General features: G+C 39.4%; 1 protein-coding gene across 4 annotated transcripts in view; it reads left to right on the forward strand.

The window, feature by feature from the left end:
• cntn5 (contactin 5) overlaps positions 1-19388 on the forward strand; it is a 111086-nt gene that overhangs the window by 30812 nt on the left and 60886 nt on the right. For all 4 annotated transcript variants that reach the window (XM_060878763.1, XM_060878766.1, XM_060878767.1 and 1 more), the window contains exons 3-5: positions 8428-8625; positions 18346-18466; positions 19079-19254. In XM_060878763.1, coding sequence (XP_060734746.1) covers positions 8428-8625; positions 18346-18466; positions 19079-19254 — 495 coding nt within the window. The remainder of the gene's footprint in view (positions 1-8427; positions 8626-18345; positions 18467-19078; positions 19255-19388) is intronic.

Consider the following 19388-nt stretch of genomic DNA (forward strand, 5'->3'; position numbering starts at 1 on the left):
GAAGTGATGTAAAGTAATTATCTCTTATGCACTCCCTGAAAGTTTCAATGCATTTTGGAGGTGTTTAAAAGTGAACTTCAGACATAATGAGTCATGTTGTGTTGCATTTTACTGTGCAATTGCGTTTTGAATGGCAGCTTGATTCTTTTCTTTTGTTTTTTTTTTTTTTTACTTTTTTAATGACGGTAATTCTGAGGTGATTTGAGCGCTTCACTGATGTTGTGTCCTTGTGAACAATGCTGAAGGTTTTATAACTGCAGCACTTTCACTGAGTTTTTCCTGGAATTATTAGGTTATTTTTCCAAAATGTTCAAAAAGTCTGTTTTTTGTAACCTTTGGGGAAAAATTGTGCTCTGTGCTCTGAAATTAATAGCAACCTCTATAAAACAAAACCTTTTTGCTCAGAGAGATTTGCAGGATCTGGGTTTGTTCACTGAGGAACCCTGAGAAGCAGAAAGCCTGTCATCTTATAAAACAGTTTAAATGTCATGAAGAAATGGAATAAAATGTCTATATTTTTATATTTACATTTTTTTTATGTTTACTTTTACATGTCTTTTCTTCAGTGATTATTTTTTTCCATTTCTATTTAAATAATTTTACATGCACTGGATAGAAAAGCATTTACTTCTAATGAACACTGAACAATGTCAGATTTTATTGACAGACGTTTAGAAGCTATAGCTTTATTTATCAGAGTAAATGTAAAAACCTGTTTTATTAAACAAAACAAAAGAAATAAACCAAAAAAAGCACTCAGTTAACAAGCCAACCATTTTGATTAATGCTCGTAACATAATAAAATATGTCCATAAGAATTACCATAATTCTATAGAGGACGAGGAGGACACATAATTGTCATTGTGTCTCACTGTAAAAATAGAAACTGAGAAGATGATGAAGTGTGAAAATAAATATCTCTTATCTCTAATCTGCATCATGACCTGAAGAAGCTCTGACTTCTTCTCAGATCCAAATACTGAGAGTTTTTCTTTGTCCCATAATGATGTGATTTCTGAGACGCACTGATTTTAGCCGTGTTCAGACTGGATCGGTTTAAAGGGGGAGGTGTGTCATGTAATGTTATGTAATGATCTGTGTGTGTGTGTGTGAGAGAGAGAGAATGTATTGTGTGTGTCTCTATCTGTCAGTGTGTGCGTGTCTATCTGTGTGAGTGTGTATTGTGTGTGTCTCTGTGTGTGTGTGAGAGAGAGAGAGAGTGTATTGTGTGTGTCTCTGTGTTTATTTGTGTGTGTGTGTCTGTGTGACTGGTTGTGTGTGTGTGAGAGAGATGTCTCTATTTGTGTGTATGTGTGTCTGTCTGTGTGAGTGTGTGTTGCCGTATGCGTGTGTGTGTATGTCCTTGTGATTGTGTGTATGTGTGTGTAAATTTGTGGCGTGTGTGTGTCTCTATTTGCGTGTGTGTGTGAGAGAGAGTGTATTGTGTGTGTCTCTATTTGTGTGTGTATGTGTGTGTGTGTGTGTGTGAGAGAGAGAGAGAGAGTGTATTGTGTGTGTGTGTGAGAGAGAGAGAGTGTATTGTGTGTGTCTCTGTGTGTGTCTATCTGTGAGTGTGTCTCTCTATCTGTGTGTCTGTGTCTCTATCTGTGTGTGTGTGTGTGTGTGTGTGTATGTGTGCCATTTTTCTTGAAGGTCTTGGTTTATTTTGGTTGCTCCAGTTAATTTGTTTTTGCTGGGTCAATTTCTGCAGATTGATTTTTCATCTGGTGTCTGTTAGTGGTGGATGAGATGAGGAGAGGAGAAGGTCAGGTGTCTGAAGAGTTTTGGAGATAGCTGGAAGATTTTGGAGATATTTGGAAGCGTTTGTGGGCATTAAGAAGAATGTGCTGGTAATTTGAGGTATTTGGAGGTAGTTCAGTATTAGATGGAGGTGATGTGCTGATTGGAGTTTTGGTTTTTGATTGTTGACCTTCATCCATGCATGATTTCTTATTCTAGGTTCTGTTTAGCAGGATTACTAACATGACCAACCCACAAAGCATTTCTCCCATTCATATTCTCTCATAGTCACGTCTGTTATTCCCTCTCAGTCACACACACATGTTATGTATGCTCATGAGGGCTGTATGTCATGTGGGAGTTCTGTCATGGTGGCATTTCCCCTCAGCACTGTGAAATCAGCCCCTACACACCTACACGTCCTTAACAGCAAATTAAGATTCATTACACTGCTGATGCATGAGATAAAATCCCAAATGGACTTTATTAGATCATTATTCAAATTAATTTCCACTCTGTCCTTTTCTCTCTGAGCTGATACAAAGTATGAATGACACACACACCAGTTTCTCTTCATTAAGTGCACACAGTCATAGGAGGACGATTACTTCACATCTAAACGGATGTTCAGCTGAATTATGGCATCAATTACCTCATTTGGAGCATCAGAATGTAGAGTGATAAAAATGATCCGAATGCTTTGCAGTCATTAAGAGCAGCTGAGATGGCAGTGTTTACAACCTGGAGAAGCTTTAACAGTTTTTGACATCACAAAGCTTTTCTTTCATTAATTTCAGTTTGCTGTTATAAGTTATATGACTTTAAAACGCCACCTAGCCGAAATTTCTCCAGCTGAGGTGTTAAAGTAAAATAATTCACTTGATTTTACCTCTAAGACATCTCTTTGCCTTCATGGTTAATTTGATTCTGTGACTAAATTAGTTTTGATTTTCAGCCATCAGTCAAACATCAGCTGTTCCATGCGTATTGGTGATACAAAGCAAACGTCCAGCTGAGATTCAGGAATATTTATGTACAATTAGTGTGGAGACGTGTGAGATCATCAAACTAATTTAAATATAAAGTTAACACAATAAACACAACATGCAGTTTTTAAATTAAGGTTTTTATTATTAAGGGAAAACAAAACCCAAACTCACACGGCCCTGTGTGAAAAAGTGTTTGCCCCCCAAAACAATCATCACACCTGAGTTTATTTCTCTAGCCACACCCACACCTGATTACTGTCACACATGTTCACTATCAATACATCACTTAAATAAGACCTGAGTGACAGTGAAGGAGACCAAAAGATCCTCAAAAGCTACACATCATGCAGCGATCCAAAGAAATTCAGGAACAAATGAGAAATAAAGTATTTGAGATCTATCAAAAAAAGGTTATAAAGCCCTTTATAAAGCTTTGGGACTCCAGTGAACCACAGTGAGAGCCGTTATACACAAATGGCTAAAAGATTTCAGATTTGCCAGAAAACATCTTGATGATCCACAAGACCTTTGGGAAAATACTTTTGAGGAGACAAAAGTTAAACTTTTTGGAGGTGTGTGTCCCATTACATCTGGTGTAAAAGTAACACTGCATCTCAGAAACAGAACATCACACCAACAGTAAAACATGGTGGTGGTAGTGTGATGGTCTGGGGCTGTTTTACTGCTTCAGGTCCTAGAGGACTTGCTGTGATAAATGAAACCATGAATTCTGCTGTCTAAAAATAAAAATCAGGAAGGGGGCCAACACTTTTTCACACCACTGTATGTATTTGTATATGCAGACAATCTTCTTTAGAAGTGAGGAGAAGTCTCTATGGTAGCAATCAGTGACTTCACACATCAATGTCACAGTAATTCTTTCACACAGAACCAGTCGACCGAATCGGGCCGATCAGCTCTGATGGATTCTGTAGGAAAGTAGAACTTCAAGCATGGTGGAGGTTAGGGTGTGGTTTGTTCAGGTGGATGTTCAGTGTGCAGTGTTAGAGAAAAATGACACTTTTATTATACAGTTTACTGTGTTAATAAATAATAAATTGTAATTTTTGGTGAGTTTCTGTGGTCTGAGAAGTATAAAACACTTCAGGACATGCTGTTAGAGGAAAAGAATCATCTAGAGTTAACAGTGTCTCCATTTTTTAACACACACACACACACACACACACACACACACACTTTATTCATTTATTCCCATTCACATTTACATTTATTCCCATTCACATTTTATATGTGATTCTGACAGTTATGTTGATTTGTATATAATTGTGAGTCTAAATAAAAAGTGTGTGTTGGTGTGTGTGTGTGTCAGTGTGTGGGTGAGGAGTCAGTATGTAGATGATGCTTGGTTTTTGTGATATTGTAATTTACATTGTGATGAGAAATGAGTGTTAATGAAGGCAGACTGCTGAGCACGCAGAGACACAGAGAGCCATCTGTTACTGTAAAACTCTTCACTTCCTGTTTTTAATGCAGCAGCAGTGAAATGATCCAAAATCATTTCATCTACACCAGCAGATGATCATCACCTTCCTTTTGTTCTTCTTTCTCACTTTCATGTTTTGACATGTAAATAGTTAAAGCAGCAGTGCTCTAAAAGCTCAGGCAGTCGCTCAGTAACATATAAAATAGCTGGAGTATACTGTAGGTGTGTGATGGTTTATGTCATGCATGAAACCAAGGGTAAAGCAGGCGAGCTGTTCGAGCACAGAGGTGAGAGGATTAACATGCAGCCCACACAGACAGACCTGCTCAGTAATAAATGATGTTTGGTTTGAGACAGCTGGTTACATCACCTAACGAACTACTCTGTCCAAACTGTCCACCTCTCAGCTTCTGAAGGTCAGTTCAGGCTTCTGATCTGCATGAAGATGGTCCAGGTGACACGCCTGAGCAGGTACACACATAGCTCTTCTGAGTTCTCAGAGCATGTGGAGCCTTGAGGGGTTTGTAGTGAGTTATCAGTCCTGTGAGGAGGTTTCACGTGTGATGTATGGGTTTCTGCATAACTAATGCTATTGAATAAATGTTCAGCCTTAGTCAATATAATCTCTGGAGATGTTCATTAATTTTTCAGACGATGGTTAATCATGTCACCTCACTTCAGGTCCCACGATTGCTGCACCTGTTTCTGTTAGTGTAATTAATTTGAGGTACTGAGGGACACAGGATGGCGTTTGCATGCAGTTTGTGAGTGAGTATTTATTATACTCACACTTCCAAGGCCCCAGACACGGAGCGCTGTTGCTTCATTTTTTGTTTTGTAGTACAAAAGTAACTGTGCATGGGCACAAGAACACCATCATCTTACCATAATCAGTACAATAAAACTGGGATTGTTAGGCAATGAGATGCATCATCACATAGCACGAGTGGGTCAGATATGAAAACCTGTTTTAATGCTGCATTATCTATCTATCTATCTATCTATCTATCTATCTATCTATCTATCTATCTATCTATCTATCTATCTATCTATCTATCTATTTGTTGTTATAGTCTGGAACTACTTTGTTGCTTTAGGGTCAGTTGAGTGTAATTAAATGTGTGTAGTTTCTTGTGTCCAGTGTTGTTAGTATTGTTTGTGAACTCAGACTGTTCAGTGTCTTGAAATAACACACGTTTGTGTGTGTGTGTTTGTGCGTGTATGTGTGTAAAACTCTTTTATTCCTCCATCAGAAGCTCACAGAATGAAGATGAACTGACACACACTCATACTCACAGCGTCACTGGATATTTATCTCTTTTAAGAGTAAAACTTTAAAGATGAAATCAAAGAAATGAAAGAAATAAAACAGAATTGTTTTAAACCAAAAATAAATCTGCTTTAAATTTACTCAGATTTTGTGTGTGTGAGTGTGTGTGTATGCGTGTGTGTGCGTGTGTATGAGTGAGTGTGTGTGTGCGTGTGTGTTTGAGTGAGTGTGTGTGTGCGTGTGTGTATGCGTGTGTGTATGCTATATAATCACAAAAATGAGAAACAGCTCCAAACATTTCTCATGGAAGTGACTTGGCAGTGAGACACAAGACTATTTGATGACACATTTCTCCCTCATGCCTCTGTACAGGAAATACACTAATTATATTCCTATCAGCTTATGTCACTCATATCACACGTGTGCGTGTATGTGTACGAGTGTGTGTGTGTATGCATGTGTGTGTATGTGTGTGAGTGTGTGTGTATGCGTGTGCGTGTATGCGTGTGCGTGTATCTGTGTGCGTGTGTGTGTGTATGTGTATGCGTGTGCGTGTATGTGTATGCGTGTGCGTGTGTGCGTGTATGTGTATGCGTGTGCGTGTGTGCGTGTGTGTGTGTGTGTGTGTGTGTATGTGTGCGTGTGTGTATGCGTGTGCGTGTATGTGTATGCGTGTGCGTGTATGTGTGTGCGTGTGTATGTGTGTGTGTATGTGTACGAGTGTGTGTGTGTATGCATGTGTGTGTATGTGTGTGAGAGTGTGTGTATGTGTGCGTGTGTGTATGCGTGTGCGTGTATGTGTGTGCGTGTGTGTGTGTGTGTGTATGTGTACGAGTGTGTGTGTGTATGCATGTGTGTGTATGTGTGTGAGTGTGTATGTGTGCGTGTGTGTGTGTGCGTGTGTGTGTGTGCGTGTGTGTGTGTGTATGTGTGTGTGTGTGCACACGCACATGAACTGAGAATGATCATTTTAATCACTGACATTTTAACACATGGAGAAGGTAGAAAGGTTAAAAATTCTCTGCACTTCTTCATGAATATTTCATCACGTCTCCACCGCAGGTTTTTAAACCTCTGACTCTTTCTCACAATCAGGAAATTCCACATTTCTTCATACTTGAACTAGCAATTTCTCTCCTGTTTGTTGTATGTGTGTATTTAAAAAAACAGTAGTAATAGTTCTACTATCATTCTGCATCATTGTTCATGGTGTCTGTTGCCTAGGGAACCAGAGTTAATGTATTTAATGATGGAGACTTAAAGCAGTTTTTTTTACGTCGCTCTGGATAAGAGAGTCTGTCACATGCTGTAAGTGTTAATGTTTATTTGAGTGTGTTCATGCTGAGCCGTGTGTGTTCTCTTTATACTTCTCTCTCATCTGCCTGTTCACATGTCTCTCACCCACAAGACCAACATCCATCCCTTCATCTTTCTGTCCTCCTTCTCACAGCCTGTAATTCTCTTCTCCTCATACAAATCTGTCTGCGTCGGTGACAGACAAGATGAGAGAGCTGTCTAGACTCCTGTCTGTGCCTGAGATGTGGGGAGCAGAAACACCCACACAGCCGAAAAGGAGAAGCACGTCACTCCAGAAAAAAGGCTTTTTACTAATCAGCCATTTTGTTTCTAACATTTGAGCTGAAAGTTTGGGACGGCAAAGGTCACATTTTGCAAGTCTTACAAGACTGGCATCAATTAGGAGCTTTTAAATGTCAGCACACATAATTATTTCAGTGCATAAATACAGATCGGTGTTCATTAACACAGTGTGTGTGGTAGCCTAGTGGTTAAGGTGTTGGACTACCAATCAGAAGGTTGTGGGTTTGATTCCTACGTCCACCAAGCTGCCACTGCTGGGCCCCTGAGCAAGAGCCTTAACCCTCAGTTGCTTAGTTAATAAAACTTAGTTTTATTTTGCTTAGTTAGATAAAATGTAAGTCACTCTGGATATGAGGGCGTCTGCTAAATAATGTAAATGCGTTAAGAATAATTTCTGGACACTGCAGCTCCTCTCTGCTAGAAAACATTACTATTACATACAGAGTTAGTGTTAAACTCCATTATTACTCTACTCATCTGTGTGTGTGTGTGTGTGTGTGTGTGTGTGTGTGTGTGTGTGTGTGTGTGTGTGTGTGTGTGATAGAGAGAGAGGGAGGGAGGGACAGAGAGAGAGAGAGAGGTGCGTTACCATCTCAGAGGCGGAGCTTGTCTATAACAGGTGTGTTGTTTCCATGTTTCCTGTGTGATCTCAGCTCAAGTGAGAAGCAGTGTTAAGTTTTGTCTGTAGCAGAGCACATCAAATTAACACCAAGTACATTCCCATTATATTATTCATTCACATCCATATAGTTAGTGACTAATTTTATGTCAATTTTTTTTAAATTACACACACACACACACTCACACACAAACACACACACACACACTCACACACAAACACACACACACACACACACACAGAAGGTGAAATAATGATGGTGTAACTTTACTGGTGTGTTTCAGGTGTTTATACTTCAGCTGCTGATGTACTGATGTTTAGATGTTCAGGACTTGTTTAATTGTGGCAGCACAGAGATCGCTTTTGGAGCTTCAGAGAACGCTAACGGCTGTTAATGGACTGTCTAATTAAGACATTTAGTGCTGTTCCACCTTCTCTGGCAGCTAGCGTCAGAAAACTAAAGCATTTTGAGCACTGATCTTCAGCCGTTACAGTCGGAGATGTGATATGAGTGACATAAGCTGATAGGAATATAATTAGTGTATTTCCTGTACAGAGGCATGAGGGAGAAATGTGTCATCAAATAGTCTTGTGTCTCACTGCCAAGTCACTTCCATGAGAAATGTTTGGAGCTGTTTCTCATTTTTGTGATTATATGGCTGTAATTATACACAGAGAAATGAATGAGAGTCTCTCTCTCTCGCTCTCTCTCTCTCTTTCCCTCTCTCTGTCTCACTTTCTCTCTTTCTGTTGTTTTTTGGTGCAGACTTTGCCAGATCAGGGGCAGGCAGGCCCACTTCGTATGCGGCCGTGTTGAGGATGAAGTCAGATAGCTCCTCTTCCACACTTCTGAACCCCAGGACAAGGCAGAGGCAGGACCGTGGGTTTTTTGCCCACGAATGGACTCCATTCTCAAGACAGAGTCTTTCAGCCCTCAGCTTTCAGGAGGATGATCATAGTGAAGGTCAGAAAATAAACAGGAGTCGAGTGCATGCTGGTGGCCTAGTGGTTAAGGTGTTGGGCTACCAATTGGAAGGTTGTGAGTTCAATCCCAGGTCCACCAAGCTGCCACTGTTGGGCCCCTGAGCAAGGCCCTCGACCATCAAATGCTCAGTTATATAAAAATGAGATAATGTAAGTCACCCTGGATAAGAGTGTAAATGTAAACACCACATATCACCATCAATAAGACTTAACCCTACGTTTGTGACATTATAAAGCAGTGTCTCTAATTAAAACTTGGTGTATAATCAGTTTTCAATGTTATAACACGCAACCTGGGTTTATTTTGTGTGATTTCATCTCATTCCTCATGAATCTTCATTAGAATTATAAATAGATATTTGTGGTGGTTCTTGAAATATTAACTTGATGAGATTTTAAGTTTTTTTCGAATCCTCTTCAGTATTTCTCAATCAGAATGTGAGCTCCATCGTCTCAATAACTGCTTTCATCAAAAAACACTTGACTTATAAGTTTTATTCTGACATTTTTATACAATTCCAATCAGCAGATCTTTCAGTTCATTTTAAATACTTTTTAATTTTAAAACCATTTTTATATCTTATATACAACATCATGTTCATTCCAAGTTTTACAACTAAATCTCACGTGTGAAGCTGAGACCTTAGCTGTCCGTGTGAAACTGGAGTAATTAAGTCATCGCAGCAGGCTGATGTCTGTGTAATAGCGAGAGTGACCTCGAAAGGAAAGCCTGGACAATTTATCACGAGCGAGTGTGCGGCGAGTCGGCCGAGGTCACGGCCTGCAGGAAATTGAAGAGGGATCATCAGAACACTTTCGGCTCCCCGAGTCCCCTCTCTGTTCGCTCTTATGGCTGATGGATGCATTTCTCAAGAAAAAAGGAAATATTCATTTTCACAGGAACAGGAACTCCAACATGACAGCTATCATTACAAATAAATCATATCTCTACTGCTCCATTCGCGGCGGGTCTCACAGGGTCCTGCAGCACCTGACTGACAGAGATGATTATTGAAGGGAAGATTTGTTGGTGCTTTGGGTCAGATGTGTTTGACACAAACTGCTGTTTTGGATTTCCTTAGTGAAAAAATAATTTCATGGCTTCATCATCATCATGCTTCATTCAACACTTGGGATACGTTCCATATTTATTTTATTTATGCTATGAAATGGTAGATTTCTATTTCTCTTATATACTGAAAAGAGAAAACCCAAGTGACATTGAATTAATTTTGATCCACTGAAGAGATTCTGATGATCAGATTTAATAGTGTAGAACCTTTCAATTCAATTCAACTTTATTTGTATAGCACTTTTTTACAATTGTCTCAAAGCAGCTTTACAGAACATAAACATAGAACAAAAGATTATTATAAAGAATAATATAAAGATTAATATTAGATATATTTAAATGTGTTTGTATTTATCCCCAATGATCAAGTCTGAGGTGACTCAGACTATTCCAGAGTTTGGGAGCTAAATAAGAAAACGCTCTACCACCTTTAGTAGACTTAGATATTCTGGGGACTACCAGAAGTCCTGAGTTTTGTGATCTCAGAGAGCGTGAAAGATTGTAACGTGTTAGAAGACTAGTTAGATACATGGGAGCTAAACCATTAAGAGCCTTGTACGTAAGTAGCAGCAGTTTGTAATCAATTCTAAACTTAACAGGTAGCCAGTATAGAGATGATAAAATTGGGGTTATATGGTCATACTTTCTTGTCCTAGTGAGAACTCTGGCAGCTGCATTTTGGACTAACTGTAGCCTATTTATTAAAGATGCAGGACAACCACCTAGTAATGCATTACAATAGTCCAGTCTAGAGGTCATGAAAGCATGAACTAGCTTCTCAGCATCAGATACAGACAGGATGTTTCTCAGCTTGGCAATATTTCTAAGGTGAAGAAGGCTGTGTTTGTAATATGGTGATATGATTTTAAAGACAAGTTACTGTCTAATAAACACCAGGTCTTTCACTGTCGAGCTACTAGTAACAGAACATCCCTCTAAATGGATGTTAAAGTGTGTGAGTTTCTGTGTACTGGTTTATGGACCTATAAGTAATATTTCTGTCTTATCAGAGTTTAACAACAGAAAATTACAGCTCATTTAATCTTTTATCTCTTTAACGCACTGTTAATTTAGACAATTTGGCTATTTCATCTGGTTTTGATGAGATATATAACTGTGTATCGTCAGCATACAATAACAGTGGAAACTAATCCCATGCCTTCTAATAATGATCCCTAATGGTAACATGTATATCGAGAAAAGCAGAGGTCCTAGAACTGATCCTTGAGGGACTCCATAATTAACTGACAAACTGGAGGATTCACCATTTAATTCTACAAAATGGTGTCGATCAGACAGGTAGGATCTAAACCAACTTAAAGCCTGACCATGAATACCTGATTTAGGGACGTAACCTAAAGATAGCGAGGAGTTAATAATATTAAGAAGAGGCTCACCAGCTTTATGTAACACTTCTTACAGTAATTTAGTTGGATGGTGTTTTGTTAATCTAGTCACTGTGTTAAATAAAACCCTGGGATTGTTCTGGTTATTTACTGAGTTTGCTCAGGTGCTCAGAGCCCTAGCAGCTTTTAGAGCCTGTCTATAACTGGACATATTGTCCTTATACACAATACTAAAAACCTCTAATTTAGTTTTTCTCCACGTTCACTCGAGGAACTTCCTTCAGATCTGAATCCTGTTCGTGGTTCTTTTATCTCTGTGTTTTAGAGCGAGGGGTCAAACTGCCTTTGTTGTTTTTTAATGTTTTCTGCTCTCACACAGCTGAAGAATTTCACCAGAAGCTGACGAGTGGAATCAGGTGTGTTAATGCAGGAGAAACACTTGAGTACTGCAGCTCAAGCATCAGTCGCTATGCAGGAAACAGCATCAGGCTGCGATTTATTCACTTACTGCTTTACTGATAAAATCTGTGGGCAGAAGAAAATCTTTTAGTGTGACAGAAATAAAACCACGGAACATCAAGGTGCTCACACACATATACCAGTTTTGGAGCTAAAGGATCTCAATTCTTTGTTGTGTGAATAATTTATTCCTCTCTGAAGTAAAATGATGAACAGCAAAAATGTCACAGTGTTAACTGTGTGTGCAGGAGTCTAATCCGTCCAACTGGATACTGATGAATATCGTCACCACCAGACATTAAACAAGATCATTACATGGAGGACATGATTGTTATGGTAGACAGATGGAGATGACAACGGAGTACAAACCAGATGTGTTTATTAAAACATGAAACAATCAACAGGCAGATAGAAGGAAAGATAGCAGGGATGATAATGAGGGTGATGATGATGAGAAAGACAACTCCAAACACAAACACGTCTTGACAGTCACAGATAAAGGACACTTTCCTTAACTTCACAGTAGACAGGGGATGATGACGATGATGATGAAGATAACTGGAGAGAGACTATAAACTTCACAAAGGGTTTGTAGATTCAGGCAGGTAGCAAAAGGATACACTCAAAAGAAGTGCATGTATTAACGAGACCGGACGAGGAATGAATGAAGGTGGCCGTCTTTTATACTGTGAGCAGGTGATTGTGAACAGGCGATGGTGATTAGTAATCATGTGAAGCAGATCTTTGCAGGAGAGTGAGTGTGGAGCCTGGTGAATCCGTAACAGTGATGAAGTGTGCAGTATGTCATTCTGACATCAAACCCATGGGTCAGACAGCAGGAGTCATGGAGAAACATGCTGACTGATGACGTAAACAGAACACAGTAATTTCCTTTAATCACAGGGATTGTTAGGAACCTTGAGAGGAACCAGACTCTACAGGGAACTCATCCTCTTCTTGCTGAGAACAGAGAGTGTGATTATAAATCCTTACAGTGTAAGAGTTAAGGGACTAATGTGGTAACCTGCAGCATGAGGGATATTTTATTTAACTCCTGCCCTGACTGAGTGCTTGAGGAAGGTCATAATATTGTAGACACGAGGTAGAGGATGATCTGTATCTGTTTGGATATAGGATTAAAAAAAGGATAAAGAATAAAGATACTATGTGACTGTAATATAAACTCTATATATTTTAATTTAAAACTAATTTATCTACATGATGAAGCGTTATCGTGTGACCAATGGGCAGTGTTTTATGACTGCATTATGACTGCATTTATTGATTCTATAGAAAATCTACTGTACTTCTGACAACTCTGAACAACAACAACAACAACAACAACAACAACAACAACAACAATAATAATAATAATAATAACAATAATAATAATAATAATAATACCCAGAATCATATTTTTCATAAATGAGAAATTAGAGACAATTTTATTATATTACATTCTGATTTACACGGTGGAGCTGCTCTTATATGCAGATATCACAGTCGAGCAGATTTCTTGGCAGCATGAGGTGTGTCTGCAGAAGCCAAGTCGACATACTCACCAAGCTGAACGATGGATTTACATCTCAGACGCACAAGGCTGATCAATCTGCCAAAAATACTAGGATTTTTTTTGTGATAATTGTGATCCAGATTTTTTCTGGATCCGGAGTCATGATTTTGTCACAATGTTTTAAAAGAATTTAAAATATATTTAACATATTTTGAAAAGTCACTGAATACAGCATCTGAATAATAACTCATTTCCTTATTGATGAAAATGAGCCTTAACAAGAAAGAGAACAGGAAACGAATAACAGAGACGCCTTTTAATACTTTACTGTCAAACAAATTTCAATAAACTGAAGATAATAAAACCTTGAAAATGTGCTTTAAAATATTAAATGAAAAGAAAATCACCCCTAATAATGGCGTCAGAAATGAAGTGTAATAAATGAATCATACGTGTAATAAATGATGAACAAGTGAAAATGTAAATATTGAATCTGTTCACTGAGTTAGTTTTACATTTTTATTTAACATTTTGAAAATAAGCTGTTTGCGTTTTATTGTTTTGGTTTTGAATTATACTTCTGTCAGAATAACAGATATCAAAAGTCTGTCATAAAGATCACTGAGTCTTGTCTTGACTTGAAACGCTTTAATTGCTTAAAGCCGCTGTTTTCAATGAATTGTATAATAAATAAATTAAAATATTACAGCATCAGTCATCTTTACAGATTGTTCTCAAAAGCAGCTCCTTTTGCAGTTGTTTGTTTAGTTCTGTTTCTGGCTGTTTGTGCTCATGTTCTCTCTCTCTCTCTCTCTCTCTCTCTCTCTCTCTCTCTCTCTCTCTCTCTCTCTCTGTGCCTCTGTCTCTCTCTCTGTCCCTCTCTCTCTCTCTCACTCACCCTGTCTCTCTCTCTCTCTCTCTCTCTCTCTCTCTCTCTCTCTCTCTCTCTGTCTCTCTCTCTGTGTCTCTGTCCCTCTCTCTCTCTCTCTCTCTCTCTCTCTCTCTCACTCACCCTGTCTCTCTCTCTCTCTCTCACTCACCCTGTCTCTCTCTCTCTCTCTCTCTCTCTCTCTCTCTCTCTCTCCCTCCCCTGTCTCTCTCTCTGTGTCTCTGTCCCTCTCTCTCTCTCTCTCTCTCTCTCTCTCTCTCTCTCTCTGTGCCTCTGTCTCTCTCTCTGTCCCTCTCTCTCTCTCTCACTCACCCTGTCCCTCTCTCTCTCTCTCTCTCTCTCTCTCTCTCTCTCTCTCTCTCTCTCTCTCTCTCTCTCTCTCTCTGTGCCTCTGTCTCTCTCTCTGTCCCTCTCTCTCTCTCTCACTCACCCTGTCCCTCTCTCTCTCTCTCTCTCTCTCTCTCTCTCTCTCTCTCTCTGTGCCTCTGTCTCTCTCTCTGTCCCTCTCTCTCTCTCTCACTCACCCTGTCTCTCTCTCTCTCTGTCTCTCTCTCTCTGTCTCTCTCTCTCTCTCTCTCTCTCTCACTGTTGTGTGGACTTTAGCACACTCTTTGTGGTGCCTTAATAGAAACAAATTTAGCCGTGACTCCGTGATGTTAAACTCACCAGCTCTCTAAACCTTCTTGTTTGTCAGAGCGCATTAGAGATCAGGAACAGAGTTAAGTCTTGTTCTTAAAACCGATTGCCATGTCAGTGTGTGTTAAGTATCACAGTACACACATTAATATCTGAGTGTTTCAGTCAGAAGTTAGTTTAAGTGTGAAGTTTGTATGATCACATTAGGAGCATTAGATCATGATACATATAACAATCCGTTGTTTCCATTGTTTTCCAGTCGGTGGTGGAGATATACTGCATGGAGGAGTGAAAGTGTGGTGTGAGTGTAAACTTTAATCTGTCATGACCAGCACACACTAGTACACACTCTACAGTTTAGACTGGAGAGATGAGCAACCGCTCACTCGAAAACCTCATTCTGTTTAGCAGTGCTTAGCAAACAAAAGCACTAATTGCAAAAATTGATCACGTACACTAAGCGCTTAGCAAGCAGAATCAAATGCTTTGTCTTTCCTTCATCGCTCCTTCAGGCATTACTATGGCTAACAAGAAATATCAAACTCTTAACTTCAGAAACTCTGATTGCACATTCTTGTATTTTATATAAAAATATGACAACCTACTCCAATAACCTGTGTTTTCTACATTGTGACAACTTGTTTTTTTCCTAATGTACTCTTGGTCTGTCTGTAGTTCTCTCAGTAATCACTCTCATGCAGCAGTTTTCATGAAGAATGCTGATGGTTGGTGGAGGGTTCAGTATAGAGCTCGTGGTGCAGCTCTACACATCTGTTCCTTACCTGATGTTCTCCTGCATTCAGTAGAATCTGAAAGGATAAGCACAGTGTAACTGTGTAACGGCATTAACAGTAATTGTCTCGGGTATTTCAGCTTACAGGAGTTTGAAAACAGGAGAGATTCTTGTATGAAATTTATTAAAAGAATTTCAGCACCAGAAACATACATCTCATCTGGGGTTAGGGTTTGGATTAGGATTGGGTTTAGGGTTGGGTTTAGGATTAGGGTTGAGATTTAGGGTTAGGGTTAGGATTAGGGTTTGTATTAGGGTTTGGATTAGGGTTTGGGTTAGGGTTTGGGTTTGGGTTAGGATTAGGGTTTGGGTTTAGGTTTGGGTTTGGGTTAGGGTTTGGGTTAGGGTTTGGGTTAGGGTTAGGATTAGGGTTTGGGTTAGGGTTTGGGTTTGGGTTAGGGTTTGGGTTTGGGTTTGGGTTTCAGATTTCATTCACACTGTATTTTCAAAACCTACACCCAGAACCTTAACCTTATCCTGTACAGTGCTGATCTTCTCTTCATTTTAAAATAACAATGCTGCTGAACCTGTGATATTACTGTGACAACATCATGAAGGTGACAGAGATAGGATCCAAATTTGATGTTTAATAAAACAGCAAGCAGAATAATCCAAATTGATAGATAACAGGTGAAATTAACACCAAGCAAAAATCCCAACCAGAGAAACAGTCAGCGAAGCAGAAGTACAAACACTAATCCAAGTAATCCAAAAATGTAAAGGGTCAAACACAATGACAGTTGCAATGGTACAACGGCTTAGTACTTACACTAACCCTCCTCGTTAATGGTTAGTGTGGGTGTGGCATATATATATGAAGGTGGGCTAACCTTCACCCAAAATGATATGGTTGGTGGGTGATGTAATGAAAAACAGTGTCAATTCTTCTGTCTCAAATAATACAACCTGAAGCAGGATAGCTGGTGTGTTATGTATCCGTCTCCGATGGGTCAGCTGTGACCTTGATAGGCGATGTTCAGGGTACAGTGTGGACTTAAACAGACACTGAATTTCTGCCAAGGTGCATAAATTCTGGGTGATCATGTGGCTTCAGGTGGCTTCCTTTTCCCAGATTATGAGTTGGACAGTTTGAACGTAAATTATTTCAATCTAAATAATAGAGATCTATATTGAATATTAGGCCAAAAATAAGACTATTGATTCTAAACAATGTGCTAGCTAATCCTGTAGATAATTGTATTATTGTCTGAACAGCACTGGTTAAAGTGGTAAATTACCTGTTATTGGCCTCTGATAAGGGTTGTGAATCCTATCAACATTTACAACTGAAAAAATGTGTGTAGATTATTAGAATGGAACAGAAATCCATGACAATAACTGTTTTAGCCTGGTTAAAATTCAGCTTCATTTAGTAATATTAGAAATGATTAATAACCCTGAAATATTGATCTTATATTCCAAGATGGTGGCACGACAGTAGCATGGAGCCACTCTGGATCTAAAATGGTGCTATTCTTGTCTCTAACTAATTGTACATGGACATCAGAGAAAGTGGTGCTCATGTCTACCATCACCAGACACTAATACAAATCAGAAATCATGAGGATCTGCTGGAGAAGCTACGCAAGCTGGGCTTATAGATGAGACCAAACCTCCAGTCCTCCACATCACCTGATTCCAGTGGCTAGTGGAGAGGGAATGTTGAAAGCAGCAGGAGGGCAGATGTGCATGCTAAGATAAAAACACCTTCGCCTTCCAGCTCTCCCATCCATCCAGCTCTCTAATGTCTTCTGCCTGGACAATAAATTCAAATCAAAATCAAATTGTACTACATCTGATTCCAACAGACTACATGGCATGAGTTGAGAGACTTGCTGTGTCTCAAAAACAGGTTCTAATTATGGCTCATTGCTGGTGGAGTTTGCGACTGGTAGATGCAGATTACTTTATATACCACAGGAACTCACTACTGTTTTCACTGTCAGAGTGTACATTACCCCCAACACTAACACTAAGGAGGCAAGTTATGAGATCTATGGAGCTGTTAGTGATCTGGAGAATCCTCACCCCAAAAGACTGTTTGGTAACCTTATTGCCTACCTAAAGTCCATCAGCCCACATATCTTTGCAACACAGGGACATGAGACAACGTTTCTCCAGGACCAGGACGCTACATAAAACAAAGACAGAGCTAAGGACTTAAGTAATTTAGTCCTAGACATATAAAGTGTATCTATAAGACCTGGTGTTCACAGTGTGAGACAAAAGACAGTGCAAACAAACAATACAAGACATTACACAAAAGACAATACTGGAATGAACACATTTGTATTTTAGCAGCAGGTACATGAGGGGCGAACATGCTGGATATTGTTTATACCAAGCAGGACCCCACCACCCACCTTGGCTACTCAGACGACTCATCAGACACTCTAAACTAGTTTTAAAGCAGGTGGAAACCTGGCCAGCAGGAGCAACTTCTATGCTTGGTCTGAAGAAGGCAGTGAAGAAGACCATCCCTGCTTCACATGACCAGGTGCTTTGTCTTACAGCCTATGTGAAAAAAACTACGCAAAATTAACCCACAGACAACATTTCTGGCAGAGCGCTAAGGGAATGTGCAGAACAGTTAGTGGATGTCATCACTGACATCATCACCATTTAGTGCCGATGTTCCAACATCTCATTATATACATCTGAGCAATTGAGGGTTAAGGGCCTTGCTCAGGGGCCCAGCAGGGGCAGCTTGGTGGACCTGGGAATCGAACGCACAACCTTCTGATTGATAGTCCAGCACCTTAACCACTAAGCTACCATATCTCTAGTCAACTAGTTATACTCACACCAATCTCCATGCGGTTTGTGTATTGTCCCAACTGCTCCATGGACGATGCCATTGCCAACAACCTCCACCTGACCCTTACACACATGAATGAAAAGGACTTTATCAGCATCTTTGTAAATAACATACTGTCTAATTTTGTGTTACATACAAGCAAAAAGTAAAGACTTTTTTGTGGATTTTCTTTAGAAAGTGAAGAATTTGGACCTGTGTTCATCCAGGAGCCTGACCATGCCATCTTCTCTATGGACTCGGATGACAAAGTTTTAATGAACTGTGAAGCGAGAGGAAATCCTGCTCCTACATACAGGTACAGATGTTACTTCATTAACATGGGGAAGCCAAGATAATAATTGACATCTGTTTTATACATAGCTTTACTGTAATAACCAAGACATAAGACAGCACAGGTTTAACATGATATGAAGGGTTTGTTTATTATCTGTTGGGTTTAATTATTATTTGTATTTAAATATTATTTGTGTTTACAGTTCTCTGTTAGGGTTTGGATTGTCAAGCCCTTTTTTAGATGTTGGGCTAATAATGTTCAGTATTTTGTATTGGGATGTATTACAGCTTTGATGAGTGATTGTACTTCACAGACGGTTGATCTGTTGGATGAATCACAGACTGTAGCTTGAAAGAACAGTTGCTCAGGCTAATTGATTTAGTCTATGGTATTTGACCGAACTGCCAGACACTGATACAATTTAATCATGGGTCATAATTTAGATCAATATCACTGTCTAGCCTCCTAATGCATAATGCACCATTTCCTACCAGGCTGTTCAGTAGGGAAGTGTTTAGCATCAGTGAAGTGAAAAAAAAACCATAATTTTAAATAGAATTCAATGCTAGATTTTCTGTATTTCATTTCAGTTGTGCAGTTTTCTTTCTCTAATTCACACTTTTACATTTACAGATGGCTGATTAATGGAACAGATGTTGACACTAAGTCGGACTCACGTTACCGTAAAATTGATGGGAACTTGATAATAATAAATGCCAGCGAAGCCGTCGACTTCGGGAGGTACCAGTGCAGAGCTGAGAACAGCATCGGCACTGTCCTGAGCCGCGAAGCCTTCTTACAGTTTGCCTGTGAGTAACACACTGTACATCATTCTGCACTGTGAAAGGTGAAATGTAAATCAGCACAGATGCAGATATGAGCTCTGTTTGTCAAAATGAGCTCTTCAGAGAAAGCGTTAAGAGTAGCACTAAGATTCTGACTG

The sequence above is a fragment of the Tachysurus vachellii genome, chromosome 9, assembly GCF_030014155.1.
Source record: "Tachysurus vachellii isolate PV-2020 chromosome 9, HZAU_Pvac_v1, whole genome shotgun sequence".
NCBI classification, from domain to species: domain Eukaryota; kingdom Metazoa; phylum Chordata; class Actinopteri; order Siluriformes; family Bagridae; genus Tachysurus; species Tachysurus vachellii.